The sequence below is a fragment of the Psittacula echo genome, assembly GCF_963264785.1.
Source record: "Psittacula echo genome assembly, chromosome: 16".
Lineage (NCBI taxonomy): Eukaryota > Metazoa > Chordata > Aves > Psittaciformes > Psittacidae > Psittacula > Psittacula echo.
Window position 1 is genome coordinate 5581476 of NC_137752.1, and position 16185 is coordinate 5597660.

The 16185-nt window shown below is 43.7% G+C and overlaps 1 protein-coding gene across 1 annotated transcript in view; it reads left to right on the plus strand.

Moving 5' to 3' along the window:
- FNBP1 (formin binding protein 1) overlaps window positions 1–14935 on the plus strand; it is a gene marked incomplete at its 5' end in the record, with an annotated part of 94585 nt that extends 79650 nt beyond the window's left edge. Inside the window, 7 exons of the mRNA XM_080630541.1 lie at window positions 51–86; window positions 3757–3866; window positions 6530–6662; window positions 7724–7842; window positions 8359–8495; window positions 8892–9050; window positions 13835–14935. Of these exons, the coding sequence (XP_080486667.1) occupies window positions 51–86; window positions 3757–3866; window positions 6530–6662; window positions 7724–7842; window positions 8359–8495; window positions 8892–9050; window positions 13835–13842 (702 nt within the window). The 3' untranslated portion in view covers window positions 13843–14935. The remainder of the gene's footprint in view (window positions 1–50; window positions 87–3756; window positions 3867–6529; window positions 6663–7723; window positions 7843–8358; window positions 8496–8891; window positions 9051–13834) is intronic.
- Window positions 14936–16185: the final 1250 nt, after the last annotated feature.

Genomic DNA, 16185 nt, shown 5'->3' on the forward strand with positions numbered 1-16185 from the left:
AAATTTGTTTCTTCTTTGTGTTTGCCTTTTTTTGTTTGGCTGTTTATCAGATAAATTTGAATACACAGGTCTGGAGTCTAATAGAGGTGATCAGAATTCAGTCTAATAAGCTGCTAAAAATTAACTCTAATATATAGTTTAGTTTTCACTTTTCTAATCTAGGGCTATGAAAATGTAGAAAAAACAGGATCAGGTGATTCTGTTACTGTATAAGCACACATTAAAACATTTAAAGGAAAATAACACACAAAGGTCTCTGTGCTTCCTGGAGCTTTTCCAGAGAGAAACACATGTCTTTGTGTAACAGAGCTGCAAAGTTTGCTTTCCATGTCCAGGTATTACTGGAAATCTGCATTATTGCCACCTACATTTTACAGCCCTATGTAGTCCTTTGGAATAACTAATAATGATATTAATTAAAGTTCTGTAAACCTTAACCAACAAGGTTAACTCAGACTGATTTGAATTCACAAGTGGAGATACATATATGTATATATGTATGAATCCTAAATTCTGTCTTGGATGCAGCTGGGAAAGTTTCTTTCTATGGTAAGATAACACATTACTGAGTTGGAAAGGGAAGGGGTGGGCATATTTGGGAAAGCAAATTACGTGCTGAACTTCATACAAAAGGTACTGTATTGCTTGAGATACTCCACACTGATAGGGTCCTGACAGCTTGTCTACTATTCCTTTGCCCTTTGAGAGGGCAGCCACAAGGAGAATGTGACTGGTTTGCTGACTACCTTCATGCAAACGTGCAGGAGCCACCGGTTACAGTTTTGGAGAGCTTCAGGGTATCTGCAGTAGTGCCTTAACTGCATTAGCTTGAAAGTTCCCTTATTCCTCACCGCTTAGTGCCTTTAGGTGCTCACTTCCCCCTACTTTTATGTTCTTGAATACATCATTGTTGGACCTGCTGTGTTCATAGCAGCTTATTCTGAGGAAACATGTAGGCCATGTATGTAGCTCTGGAGGTTCTGGTCCTGCTGCTGCTCTGTCAACACAATGACTTGCTTGAGCTTGAATAGCAATGTTGCTTCTCACTGAAGATGTATGGGTAGGTCTGAGGCATGATGGAAGTGTCCAGCTCACTGCCAAGCCACTGTCCTAGTAGTACAGTGTATTTATATCCATTTGTTGTTTTCTGGTCGCAGTGCTGGTGTATTGGGTATATGAGCTAAGCTTTTATATAGGAATAAATAATCCCCAAATAGATGGGTGACCTGGCCTTTCCCCAAGAACTGCACAAATGAGAGACGTGCAGACAGGGATGAGACCAATGTGTGCCTCAGACAGAGGAAATCTGCTTCCTTTGTGATCTCCTCTTGGATCCTAGCCGTGAAAGAGCCAAAACTGGGGCTGACAAACCTTGTGTTCTCCCTATGTGTAGTTTCAGCCCAGAAACTGGTCCTAACATGGCCTCTCTTTTCACAGTCCTTCATCTTGGAACAATTGCATCCTAAATCCCAGGATTAGGCAAGGAAATCTATTGAGACTGGCTCTGATGGCCCTATGATAGCACATCAAAAATAGCACAGATTTTCCTCCCCCTCACTGTGGAAGCATTTCTAGAAACGTAGGCAATGTTCACTCCTTGAGAGGTAGCCCAGGTGTAGTTTTGCTTGAGAGCATGGAGCGTTCCCAGCATGTGCAATATTTACTCCTTGACTCTTCCTTTTGCGGGGAGGAACTATAGCTTCTGTTATCGAGCATGGAATAAAGTCTGAGTGAGATCACCTCCTACTCTGGGGCTTGCATTTCTATGCAACACTAATGCTTTGGTCTGAAGCATTGTGAGCAAAGATACTGAATTTAATCCAGTGCAGGGCTTTTGAATGAAGTTGAAGAATCAACAAAGATGCTTTTCCAAATCTGTTTGAGTACATCTCTTGCATTCTCATAATGTGTAACTGGGGATATTTTCAAGCATATGTCTCTTCTGCTTAGAATTGAGACTGTTATAGTCTTTCTTCTAACTGCTTTTTCCTATGCAAAGCTACCTCTAGATGCTTTGTCTTAAAAAGATATGCATGGCTTCAGTGTGTAGATTATCTGTGAAAGATGCTGAATCATTCTCATGTCAAATGTGATATGCAAAATGTTATCATTAAAGAATGAATGAAAATAGATCTCTGGTACCAGGCACAACAAGTAATGTAAGCACTGCTAGGACTTCATGTGGCTGAAGTTTCAGAATCAGTGTAACTTCCAAAGTTGTTTCCTTTATTTGTCTTAAATTTGCTTTCTCATTGTCTTATAAATGGAATTTTAAGTGTAGTTTTATACAGATGGTCAAGGCTTAATTTTAACTGAAAGGCCACCTTTAACTGAAAATCAGTAAGCAGCAATTTCATTAGGCCTGTTCTGTAATTTATAAATGGCTAGAGCAGAGGAGGAGATGACCTGTCTGTAGTTGTCCTCCATCCCTCTGGCACCCACACACTTGCTTTCTAAACAGCTTGTTCTGCAATTGCAAAAGAAAGAGAACTGTGTCTGGGAGCACATTCAGTGCAGAGCTGAAAGGGTCTAATGGGCAGCTTCAGTGGCACTGTGCCTACTCCATCATGCTCCCCTGAGAGAGAGAGCTGGTACTTTAGTAAGACTAATGTCGCAATTCTGCTCACAAGCTTTCAGCAAGCTGATGGGCCACTGAATGTAGTTACTCAGCTTTTATGGTTTTGCCCTTCTTCCTGCCATAGGCCATTTTTCGCCTTTAGAAATGGGACATGGAATGAGCAGAAACCAAAACAAGAAAAACCTGTACAAGTTTGTGTACAAGAACCTCATTCCCTTATGGTGCAAGTGCTTGGTAGTGATGTGTGTTCAGTATAGCGCACCATCTCCCTTGTTCAGTATAGCAAATGATCCCCCTTGCCTTCTTGCAAGACAAAAATAAGTGGTACTTTGAGGAAAATAGTATGGATGTATTTTATGTGTCATCTCTCTGCTGTATCAAATGGAGGCAATCAAGAAGAGGCATAGCATTTTGAAGGCAGAAAAAGGGTTTTCAAGCAGAACCACACCAAGGTAACCGCTGTGGTCTTAAGATCTTTTTTTCTTCGGTTATGATTTTAAATGGATTGATTCTATGGCTTTGATATAACTCCTGATTTCTGTACTAGTACCAGTGAGAGAGGAGAAATTGAGAGACTTTGACATGGAAGGTGGATCCTGGAAAGTAAGCAGCATGCTTTTAAATTGCAGAATCCTGGAGGAAGTGCTTCTGTTATCTTGGTGTGCTCAGGAGAGCCCTGGCAGGAATTAACTGTATTGAACCAACACTCAGACTATGTAGAGCAAGCCAGCAATTAGGGTGTACGTGAGAGATGTGACTGTGACACAGCAGTGAAAGCTAGCAACTGCCTTCATGGGAGTCCTGTCTGTGGCAGAGAAGAGGAAAGCAGAAAAGATCAGCTTTCTGTGAGAATGGAGCTCTTCAATAAAACTTGATAATAACTATGGATAAAAATAGTTTCTCAGCTTTGCTGGTGAATTCTGGCATTTTTTGTTGGTGATCTCCCTTTAGCTATTTGGTATGGAGGTGGGATGTGGTCCTGGGATTATTTCTAAGGCATCCAGATGTTATGCAGGGACTGATGAATCTCAGTACAAATGATAACAATGCTTCAGACCATTGTGGTTTTGCACAGATTTTTGTGAGCTGCTTTCAAAATGCAATCCTGAAGGATTCTTTCAGGCTTTGATTTTCTCTTTTTTCCTTCTGTTTCCCCCACCCCATTCCACTTTGTGCAGGGAGCAGGGCCGGAAGACTTCAGCAATCTCCCACCTGAGCAAAGAAGAAAGAAGCTTCAGCAAAAAGTCGATGAGCTAAACAGAGACATTCAGAAGGAGATGGATCAAAGGTACGTCAAACTCCTCTGATGAAAAATGAAATGAGTAGTCTTATAGAACAGAAACAAATAAAAGGCAAGAAAGTGCAAATAAGAACAAGGTTCTATGTTTGTTTCATGTGCTGTTCCAAGGAAAGAGCCACCAGTTTACATATGACTAAAAACGCCCAAGAGCTGCAAGGCTCTCCACAACTCAGATGCTGAAACCAGTTATTTAATTTTGGCTGATGGAGGTCAGAGCTGGGGCAAAATGTGGCTTTCTGAGTATTCCATTCTCCCACCCCAGTGTAATGCACATCCTGCCCTTGGAATCGTGAGAAGATTCCGGTATAAGGGTGGGAATGATACAAGCGTAGCAATTGGAGACAGTTTTTCCTTCTTTCTGGAGCTGCTTCCCTCGGCTTTCACAGGAGAGCAGCGATTTAATCCTGAGCCAGACAAAGATCGCTGTTGGATGCACTTTGTTTGTTTCTTGATGTGAGCTATTAGTGTATGATGGGCATGGGGAGATCCCAGTGAGGGGGGCTATTATGGGCATGTTCACATTGTCAGAAGTGCTGATTGATTCGTGTGTATCTTGAGACTCTCCGATCTGTAGCTTAGATTTCCTGGAAGCGGGAAGATAATGACTCCTGTGCTTTTGTGGATGCTTTTTCTACAAGGCTGCATTTATCATTCTGGTTGAGAATAAGGCTGTTTTAGTTACGCATTTTTGTCTCTGTTCTGGCAGCCGGCATTTGTTGCTTTGTGTTTGTTCACATTCTGCGGTTGCATTAAAGATTCAGCGTGTTATGTTTGCAAAGAGACAGAACTTTCCTTCCTTGAATGATTTCAGGACTTAGCCTCTCTGGTATTAGTCTGTCCCTTAATACTCTTCTGCATTTGTACAGATGTACTTAAATTTTCTGACAGTTTGCTTTGAAGAACCTGTTTATTCTGTATATTAAGCCAGGCTTTCTTCTTTATGCTTTATAACATAAAAAACAAGGGAAAACTGCATGTGGTTATGTGTTTTCTTACTCCGTTGTCTTTTTCCCTCTGTGGTATCTTATATTTGTCTCTGTACAGATTTTCCTTTCTGCTCTGTGTTGATTCTGAGGTAACCCAACATTAAAACTGGATATGAAATCAGAGCAGACGGAAGTTATTTAAAATAAAGATAGTAGATGATTGAGGAAGCAGCACCAGCAGTTAAACAAGAGTTAATATAGTAATAATCATGACTCATATACTTGCAATAATGTCTCTTAGGACTCCAACCACAGAGCAGTCCCACTTCGTTGCCACCCACACTTTTCCCCATTTTCTACACAGAAAGCAAAGGCAGACACAGGATTGCAATTATCAGGAGTTTGGTAGGAAACTCTAAAACACAGAGGGAGTTAACTTGAGCTGTGGGACTTCCATTAACCTTTCTCCCCCCATCTAATGCCTAGAAAGAAGCTAAATAGCTGGGCCAGGAACTGTAAGTCCACCCTTCTCTAAGCTCCAAAATGTTCATAGTCGTGCAGATAACTTTTTTCCTGTAAGCTCAGCCTCAGCTTGATTCAGGTCAAAGGCAACACACTGCTGTCAGCAAGAGCTCTGCAGGCTTCCTAAAGGAGCTCATGAAAGCATCTACTACATTAATCCTGGCCTTATGGTACTACATCCATCACACCAAGCCTGAAAATTACCATCTCTGAAACCCCAGGCGTTTGGCATGTGGGTTGATATGAGACACAGCCCCCAGAAAGAATCTAGTATAAACGCTGTATAACTTAACAGGATGCAGGGTCATATTATGTGGCTTAAGGTCCATCTGTCACAGCGCAGTGACAAATACAAACCATCTGGATTTAGCTTCATTTTAAGCAGTGTGAAATAAATATCTCACAAAAGATACTTTGCAAAAGACAAACTACAACAGGCAGGGTGAGAATTTCTGCTCAGCACTCCATTCTTATTATTAATATGTCCACGTCCAGCTCTTTGTCCCAGTTTCTCAACTGGATTTCAGCCCATGATGAAGAATAATGATGCAACTGTTTGTCTGTGTCCCAAAAACTGGGGTGATAATCATCTAGAAAGTTGAAGCTGTCAGCGGTTGCAATGGTTATGTGAGGGGGGCATTATTCTATATTATTTTTCTTCCCCAGGGTTAGCAAATGGATATTGTAGTGCTGAATAAAAGAACACGTCAGATTAAAAATCAACTCTAGAGCCCTCTTTTTGCCTTGCAAAAGGCCACTGTCCAAGAATTCAGTCATTTTTCTATTAGGATTCTTCAAGCAGGGCACTTGAAGCTTGAGTCATTTGGTCTAAATGTGCTCTGTTCTTGTACCAACACAGCACATCGCCTGTGTAGCCCCACAGTCCTCAGCTGCCTACAAAGCAAGGAGCTCCTTTTAATGTAGGAGCTTGAAGAGTCTGGCTTGCGTGCAGTGTCTGTGTCAGGTTACTCTGTAGGTAAAGGTTTCACTCACTTTTTTCCATCTCTGACAATGAATTCTCTCTGGCAGTGATTTTACTGTTATTTCTTTAATGGCTGGTTCTATACAGGGCAAAAGCCCCTGTCTGGATATTCTCAATTATATTTGTAACAGATTAGGCTTGAACCTAGGCAGTTTATTATCCTTTCATTTGTCCCCAGCTGCACTAACACTTCCATGTTTTATTTTCCTTCTGTCTCTCAGAGATGCCTTAACGAAAATGAAAGATGTGTATATCAAGAACCCACAGATGGGAGATGCAGCGAGTGTGGACCACAGACTAGCAGAACTTGGACAGAACATCGAGAAGTTACGATTGGAAGTTCAGAAGTTTGAGGTATGGGAAGAGACATCTCAGTGAACAGCAGCTCAGCTTACGCTGAATTCTAAGCAGATGCTTCATTGCTTTTCCAGATGTGTTGATGAGTTTTCTTACTATGCATGGGTAAGTGCTACTTAAGCACTTGGATTAATTGAGATCTTTGAGCCTGTTTGCGTAACATGAATACACACCATCTCTTGTGACTGTCAGCCAGCAGTCCTGCTGTTTAATTTGCCAGAGAAACCAAATCATGTTAAGTGGAGGGTTAAGAGTAAATGTAGTGCTCTCTGGACTGCCCAGAGGGGTTCAGATGCTTAATTAATTAAATAATGGGAAGCATCATGTTACAGATGTCTGTGGAAAATCAGAGGAACATAAGTGCAAAGCACCATTTATAGTCCAAGAGCAAGACAGAAGTCAGCAGATGAAATATGTTTTAAGGAATAGTCTGCCATTAACAGGAAGCTTCTTAGAGATACAAAATCTCAAGAGCATAAGGAGTAGTTGGAATATGTGAAGCCATTATAATTACACAAGGATTATAGGCCTGAGAAAAGACACTATGCACATAAATAGATACAGTCCATGAATATTAGATGTTTCTTATGGTTGTTGCCTTTACTATCCATTGCTTTCTTTACCCATTTGAAAATCACTGGCTCTTTCACTCTCCCCAGCTTTAGCCCTCTTGCACTCAGCAGTCAGTGAGATTGCTGTGTTTCTGGTGTTATTGAGACTGCTATAAGCTATCGCACATCTTAACTGTGACTGCAGCAGCAGATTGTGACTCCCAGCAGCTGTTGTTAACTGCTTCTCTTGGGTGTTTTCAGTATCCAGTGTCAAAAAAGAATTAAGTTTTCAGTAAGTTTGACGAGACCAATAGGTTCAGTGTGCACTTAATGTACAGAATCTATTCCCCCAGCAACTATAACCCAAAGGAAAGCTCAAACATGCTCACAGACTGCTTTTAGTTCTGTAGTCTGAATGTCAAATATGACACAGCAAAGTAAAAGCAATGTATATCCCTTTGCAAGTTGAAGCGCTGATGGGCACATGGGACCACTCTCCCCTCACAGGGCTGGCTGGCAGAGGTGGAGGGCAGGCTGTCCATGCGCAGTGAGGCCCGGCGCCAGAGCGGACTCTATGAAGCCCAGAACACCTCAGCAGTGAACAGCTGTGCACAGGACCGGGAGAGGTACAGTATCTGTACAGAGCTCTTCAGGCTTGCGACTGCACCCGCTTCCCTGAGCTTATTCATCAGGAAAACTGTAGCTCTGCAGTGTTCCAAAGCTTAGATGATGGAATGTGATGATCTTTAAGGTCCCTTCTAACCCAGACTGTGCTGTGATGCTGTGATTAGTCTGTAACCAGACTAAATGCAGGCACTCCATGAAGTGTTCTGCACACTGATTTCAGCATGTGCAACATTCCAGCTTTAAGAGCTACTTTCTGACTATGACGAAACATGCAATAGCGCCTCCACTCTCTGCTGTGAAGGCGAGTGAGATGCATTATTTTACAGCTTTTGATGAGAAAAGTGACTGGTGTCACCCATCACTTTGAGAGCTGCTACAGCCAGTTCTGAGCACGCTTTGGACTTGCCAAGCTGCTCCAGCTGCTCACCTTGCCTTAAGTGTCTGGTAACTGAGTCATTCTCTTTGCTCCTGAGATTGGTCGCTATAGTTGCTGTGTATTTTCCTCTCTTGAGCAGCCCAGATGGCAGTTACACAGAAGAGCAAAGTCAGGAGACTGAGATGAAAGTACCTGCAACAGATTTTGATGATGAATTTGACGATGAAGAACCACTACCCACCATAGGAACATGTAAAGCGCTCTATACATTTGAAGGTATCACTCAAACTTTACTCTCACTTCACATAGTGTTTCATTTAATTCATATGCCAAGGACAAGTTGAAAACATTCATTTAACTGCTGCAGTGCTTAAATAGACAAAGAAAGGGCAAGTGAGGCTCTGGCATGGTTCTGTTTTGTAGAGAGGCACTAAAACAGCGATTTGTCTTCTGTTACACAGGGACTCTGCAAAAGAAGAACCAAAACTCTGATGTCAGGACCACATTCATTTGATTCTTTGTGTACACACCAGAATCATGTGCTCTTGTTCTTGCTGCTTGTGATGCAGCAGAGGTTGCATCAGCACATGGTCCATGAATGCCCTGAGCACCCACCACATCTGTGGTTCCCATTGTGCAGAAGACGCTAAACTCCATGTTACTGTTTTTCAGGTCAGAATGAAGGAACAATTTCTGTAGCAGAAGGAGAAATGCTCTATGTAATAGAAGAAGACAAAGGTGACGGATGGACACGAATCCGAAGGAACGAAGATGAGGAGGGCTATGTCCCTACATCATACGTTGAAGTCTATTTGGACAAAAATGCCAAAGGTGCTATGACTTATATTTAATACTATTATTACTACTTTATTTGTTTTCACAGAGATACCTAGCCCTGAAACTGCTCTGTGTTGCAGATAGAGCCTTTTAAAAGTCTGTACAATGCCACAAAGTGCATTATTTTGTACGTGGACTAATATGGCTTGCTGTACTGCAAAATGTGCTTTTCATTGCTCAGAGAAAGGGTAGTGTGGTAGACTGTCAATAGAGGGAACTGCAGCCTCTACTAGACAGTTCTTGTTCAATTGCAAGTGCCATTGCACGGTCAACTTAGTGCAGGAAACACAAAGCCATTTGGGATAACACGGGCTCTCCTCAGATATCCAGGTGGCATCTCAGACATGTTACACATTCACAAGTCAGCTGTTTGCCCCAAAAGGATTCAGTGGAGTGTTATATAGGAAGTATTTTGACTGCTGTTTCGTGTCACAGTGTGGTAGCTTTTCAGAGTGTAATGTGCTCTGTGGACCTTTTGGATTGAAACCTGGTTGTGATTTAGTTTGTGTTTGGAAGGAGAAGCAGATTTTGCCAGAACCTGCCTACACAGCACTCTGGTCCTTGATAAATAAGTAAAACATGAAGAAAGGTCCTTTACTCTTTCCTACCTTGATACATTTCAGAAGATGTATTTGCTGTTTCAGATAAGCATAACTTAATCTTTTGCTCACACAAGATCAGTGGAGTCATTCGGTGTTTTGACGCCGCAATCTTCTGTTTCTTTATTGCCATTAACTCCTCACAGATAGGTGTATTGTGTAAGCAAGCAGTGCTACAGGGGAATCCTGGCTGGATTATATCCTACGAATCTATAGCTGGTGATGTAATACACTGAGAAATCGAAGATTTCAGTCCTGCTTCAAATCAGGATGTGTTTGAAGTTCACTGTTAAATAATCTGCAGCTTTTTTAAGTCACTTAATCCTTCAGATAATTGTTGTTTTTCCTAGACCATAGAGCTCTTGGTGTGAAAGAAGCTGCCTCATCCAATTCAAAAGAAAACTGAACCATTCCCATTGGGATTTACGGACAGTAGGAACTGAGGAGTAGGACTGTCTCTGTAAACAAACACTATAGTTTGATCAGTTCACTGTCTTGGACTCAGTATTAAGCAGTGCAGTGCCTTGTCTGCTGCAGATGAAAGTCTGGGCTCTTGCTTTATTTTGCCATAATACAGTAGTTTTGTATTTGTTTTGGCAAATGCAGAGTCAGTTGAGATGCAGAAGAGTGCAAAAAGCTCAGCTCCTCTGTTGGTTTTATTAACCTTTGAAAGAGGAACGTGGATCATACAATCTCCTTATCGCGTATTTGAACAAGGCAGAAAGTGCAGAACGGGAGATCCCGTCTCTTATTCCCGTATTCTCTCCTGTGGAGATTGACTGCTTTGTGTGGCAATACTTGAAATCAACATCGTTATTATGCTGCTGGAAATGTTGTTTTCGACAGCGCTATTATGTTGTTGCTCAGCAGTGCAGGCTGCATGAAACAGCTAAGCTAGCGTGGCATTTGTATCTGTTTCATATGAGGTGCATGGCTCTCCTGCCCTCCGATGCGCAGCATGGTTCCCATCAGTGGAACCCATCAGCAAGTCACCCATTTACGAGCAGAGCAGCAGGTTGGGTGGGAAGTGAAGCAAAGCGTCTCTCTCTTTGATTTACCCTTCTGGAGAGGCTGCTGCAGGAATGTTTCTGGCAACAGCAGCCAGGAAATCGTGTCAGTGCATTAATGATATAATGTAAGTTACAGGATGGTGCTGAATGATGGTAAAACTGCAGTGTGTGCTGGGAGTGAAGGATCATTCAGTTGCAGCCACTTCAGGAACAAACCCAAATGTATCTGTGAATATCTAACATACAGGAACTATGTTATTTAGCTTTGCAGAAAGGGTCCCAATAGCAGGATGAAGATCTGGGGGAAGTGCTGCTGTGTTTAAAAGACAAACTTGGTTGCAAGCTGCAACTCTCTATTAGTTGAAGTGACTTTATTCAGTCCCGGCAGCAGAAATAGTGACATTCTGAAAGTGACACCATAAATACTAAAACATTTACAAAGTTTAGCAGCTCTTTCCTCTTCTTGGAAAGAAGCTTGAGCAGCTGATGCCTCTCCAGGTTGGTTGGATGCAGGGTGGGAGCACTCACACCAGCTCTGAGTACATCAGTGACTCTTTCAGCAGCAGAATCAGCTCTGGCTCAGGTGTGTGAGGTTGTGCCGGTGCCATGAGCCAGAGGCAGCTCTGCTCAAGAACCTGTTAAATCTTTTGTGAAAAGCCTGTTATCAGGGTTCTGCCTGAGCTCGGATGAGCAGACAGGTAAGTGCTGCAGTCACCTCCTGATCCCAGCCATCACAGCAGCCAAGCACTAGGGCTGTTTGTAAGGTTTACACTGCCACCTCCACACACAGGGTGTTAGCAAACCCCATCACAAACCCAACAGTAATGTCTGTAATATCTGTCTTGTTCTGCATTTTCTTTTTCTTCCAGATGTGTACAAATCACTTGAGAAAATCTCTGAGTAGGTTTCATAGGCCCGTTCACCTCTTATGCCACTGGTTTGCTGCCACTGGTGTTTTAAGAGCTCTGTGTCAGAAGGTTTTCTTTACAAGAATGCACATGTCATATCTCCTTCAATGAAAGACTCTGTTAGGTACTGTCCACTCAGCTGACGCATGTATAAGTTCACCTCTTGAAATCCAGCTGTGCATCACAGCCGATGAAAGCACTGGCCTGGCTGTGCATCCATTTAGTTGTAAACAGCATTATTGTTGTCTTTCCTGTTATAGAACTGAGCCACCCAGTTCATTCTGTGATGCCTGCAGGAAGCTTATGAATGCTAAAAACCATGCAGACTAGGAATTGGGTCTATTGGATGTTCTGGGGCTTACACCAACCTCTGACTGCTAGGGGATGAGGAAGAGAACTCCCCCCTGCACACATAGTGTAGCTCCTTGCAGGGCTTTTCAGGCCCTACCTGCCAGGTACCTGGTGCTGGCGGCTGAATACAGGAACTAGTTGCACCTTTCTGCTCAAGACTGACCATACTGTGTTATGGAAGATGGTACCTCATGCTCTTGGGAACAAAACCCTCTGTCACTGAGGGATATTGTGAAATAGCAGGATACACAAAAGGATTTGTATGGAACAACCAGTTTTATGTAAACTCTCCATTGCTCCCAGCAAATGCCATGTTCCCTTCTGCCAGAAAGCCTGGTTCTTTGGGTGACATGCAAGTAATAGAGGCTGTTCTGTGAAGTTCAGCTTCCCAGTTAACAGGATTTGGGAGCATTTCGGCTCCTTTGCCACTTGAGTCTGTTCCCTCTCACCTCCAATTCTGTAGATAAATCCTTGCAGAGGGCTCTGGGATTCTCAGTGTTGCAGCTCTGCCGTTTGTTTGCTGTAACCATTAAGCAGAGCCTTGACTTATATAAATCAATAGGTAAAAGTTAACCCCGCTGATGCACTTTTTATCTAGGATATTTCTGATTATTTAATGCTTGCCAAATTATTTAGGAAACAGGAATTATAAACTGGACTGTGGCTTTTTTTTAAATCCTCTTGTTAAATACTTGCCCTTAGTTCCCCCAGTCTATATAAAACAAATGTATATAACATAACTTAAACTAAAGTTACTTGAATTGTTTTCATCCTTTTATATATGTATAATATAAATGGGTTTATAGGCGGTTTCTCTGTTTAACCTTGCTGCTGTTTGATAACTGCTCGGTCCCTCTCACCTTGATAAGTGTTCTGGTTACTCAGCTGCCTGCAGCTGGTTGGATTTGTGTCGTTAAGGTCTGTTGTGTTAAGGTCTGGTCACTGTGGCCAGTGTTGTGATGGGTTTGTTTCTATTCTTCAAGAGTCATCCTCTGTCAGGCATCTCTCCATAGCTCCATGTGCCGTGCTGTCTGCTAATAAACATTGTATTTTCTCATTCCTGTGAGGTTCTGGTTAATGGCAATTGATTTAACTTCACTAAGGGAAAGCAAATGACCCAGAGCTGCTTTTCACCTGCTTCCCACACAAACGCAATTCCTTTCCAGGGAAAATACTCTCTTGTGGCTCTGTGGATGCTTTTTGTTGCTGACATTTGGAGGTTGTTTTGGCATGGAAGTGGGTGCAGAGGGGAACAGGAGGTTCCCCAGCTCTCAAACATGATGGAAGTTTGGGCTCAGCCTATGTTCCCTTGGATACAGGAGTGTCTCTGGCCAAATAACGCTCTGGGTTGCAGCTTCACTTGGCTACAGGAAAAACTCACCCTTGGCCATAAGTGTGGGTACAAGAGTGTGACAAAGGGTGGGTTTGGAGGCTCAGACTGCTTTCACTTACCTGTTTGATATGGACTTTATGGACTGAAAGGTCTGTGCAGCCTGTTGCGGAAAGGACAGTGTGGGTCCAACACAAAATACTTGTTGTAGCCTCCTGTTGCTCAGTGTCACTTGTGGGCTCTGGAGCTCTCACTTGAACAGACACAGTATTCCCTTGCAGGTTTGTTTTCCCAGCTAAACTAAAACATCCCGGTAGGGTCCTGCTCCCGAGTGTTTCTCCCATAGGAGAGCAGTGTCCCAGTGATGCTCACCCCTTGGCTGGAGGAAGGGCTGGGGGTGGATGATGACCCTTTGAGTGCTGCTTGTTCAGGAGCCTTCCTTAACCCCTTGTAACCTGGTAGATGCTTGATGCTGTGTTTCCTTTAACCTCCTTCAGGCAGTGCTGCTCTTAAGGGATCCCGTTTTCCCCAACCTCTTTCTAATCCGGTCTCTTTTCTTTTTGTCTTTCTTATGTTTTAGATTCCTAAAGGTGTTTGTGCTGGTGCAAGAACCTCGGGGCGAGCTTGTCACAGAAGGAGAAACAAAATGGTCTGTTTACCCTGCAGGCAGTTAAAACACACCCATGGAAAGCCAGACCCCAGTCTTGTCTGGAGTTCCCACTTGACAAATTCAGACCTAAATTCCATCCCAGCATCATTCAGGCGCTTGCTCTTTTTCCATGGCATGCTACTTGTGGCTCAGACTTCACTTCCCAGCCTTCCCCACTCTCCTGCCAGCTTGGCACAGCCCCTCCATCAGACATAACCAACACTTCCCACCACCCCAGTCAGAGCACTGCTGGTGCAGAGGGTAACCAGAGTCCCAGGCATGTGCTGGTCTGTCTTCTGTCCCCCCTCGTCCCTTAGTCCATCTGAATGTACGCACTGGTCCATCAGTACATTTCACACAGTGCCTTTAGTGCTAATCCCACAGGTAGTCCCATCGGAAGGGGGGTGCCCAAGCCCTCCCTGGGAGCAGTGGTACAGCAGCTGGACTGGGCTCTGCATTTGCAGCTCTTCCATTTGATCCACACACATTACTCAACGTTGTGCTCTCCCCAGAGGTCACTAATACTTGTCAGCCTGTATTTTTGTGTTTTTAAACCTAGGCTGATGCTCATGCCAAGTATTAAATCCCTATGACCTTGCTGTTTCCTGAAAGCCTTCGAGCTCACGTATGTACGCTTGTTTTCCTGCTTGTTCTCTCTGCCCCTTCCTCTTCCCCCTTTTCTCTCCCTCCTCCTCCTCCTCCTCACACACACACAGACACACACAAACACAGACACTGGCATTTTGGTTTGGAGCCCCATTTTGCTCGTCACAAAGACCTCCGTTTTGCTCTCGTTTCAGTCTGCATGCTCGCCCTGTTGCCTTGCCTGCGCCCACCTTCCCCAGGGCCACGTTATTTTGTGGCTCCTCATTTAACCTCTCAGCAGTTTTCTTTTGGTTTGGTTTGGTTTTCAGCGGCTCAGACCTGCCTCCTCCTCCTGCATGTCCTCTTGTGCATTCCCATCAGTTCCTGGTTGAATAACAGGGTTGTTTTATACAAAAATAAAAGAGGAAAAAAAGAAACCCCCATTCTATTTCCTTCTCCCACCTTGTCATGGACTGGACCTCGACCCCGAAGCCAGACAAGAACGTGACCCTCCTGTTCTCACATGGTTTTATGTGAGGCAGAAGTAGCGTGATAAGTGGTGCTGCACTTTATTGTGTCACAGCATGGAGAGAGAGCTGTAACATCTCCCAATCCCACTTGGTGATCTGGACCTCAGCTGCCTAAGAAAGGGTCAATTGCTCCTAAACTTGACACTTTAACTGCTGGTTTCCCCTGAGTCTTTACCATTGCTGGGATTTTGCAGTCGTCTTTTACGTGTTTGAGCGCTGTAAGGTTCAGTTGCTGCTTAATAGCTCCTGAGGGCCTAATTTCTTCATAAATCAGTGCAGCATTTGGGGGAATCTCCTTGCTTTTAACACACTTCAGCAAGTTCTGTAAAATCCCCAGAATTAGAGGCAGTTGATGTGGAAGCCACTTAAAAGGAAGTGACCCCAAAATAAAACCTCTCAGGTTCTGTGTGCATGATGCTCTGTGCAGGCTCAGCACCACGGCCTCTCTGTGTTGGGATGCTCTGGGCCATCCCTGCTCTGGCTGGAGTCACTTTGGAGTTGGGTTACGTGTTGTGTTCAGAGCTCTGTCCCTTCCTCTCCATTCAAGATTCCAGGTTTCATTTGTAATAGCACAGAAGTCCCTCAGTCCTACAGTTTGTGCTGTAGCTGGTGTGATGGTGCTTCATATCCGCAAGCATCAACCAGCAGAAGGTTTGGAATCTTAACTCATGTGGCTCAGGAGCCTGCACTGAGGCCATTCAGCTGCAGTGGCAGCAGTGTTGGAAGGGTCATTGTCAGTTAAATCACCATCCTTATCACTGCTGCTGCTGCTGCGGTTGCTGTTTAGATCCAGGAGCCTCCAGTAGCAGAACAGGATCCATGTGGTTGGCACCAGTGGCTTTGTTACCCAGATGTGTGCAAAGACTCTGCTGGATCCATCTCCCAGGGGATCTGAGCAGCTCAGCAGTTACCAGACATGCAAAAACACCCCTCCAGTACGTTTTAGCTGCACTGGTTTTATTCTCGTGTCCAATGCACTGTGGAATCAGCAGCCGGAAGAATCCCTTTCACCTCTTGTTGTGCCATCTGTGTAAAACTTAAGAGAGAAGTTTGCTTTTATCTATTTAACCTAGGTGGACAGTATATTATTGTCAGCCTCGTCGTGGAACATTGGAACAATTGCAATGCCTGTGTTGCTGCATCGTGCTTTAGGAGGAGCATTGGCTT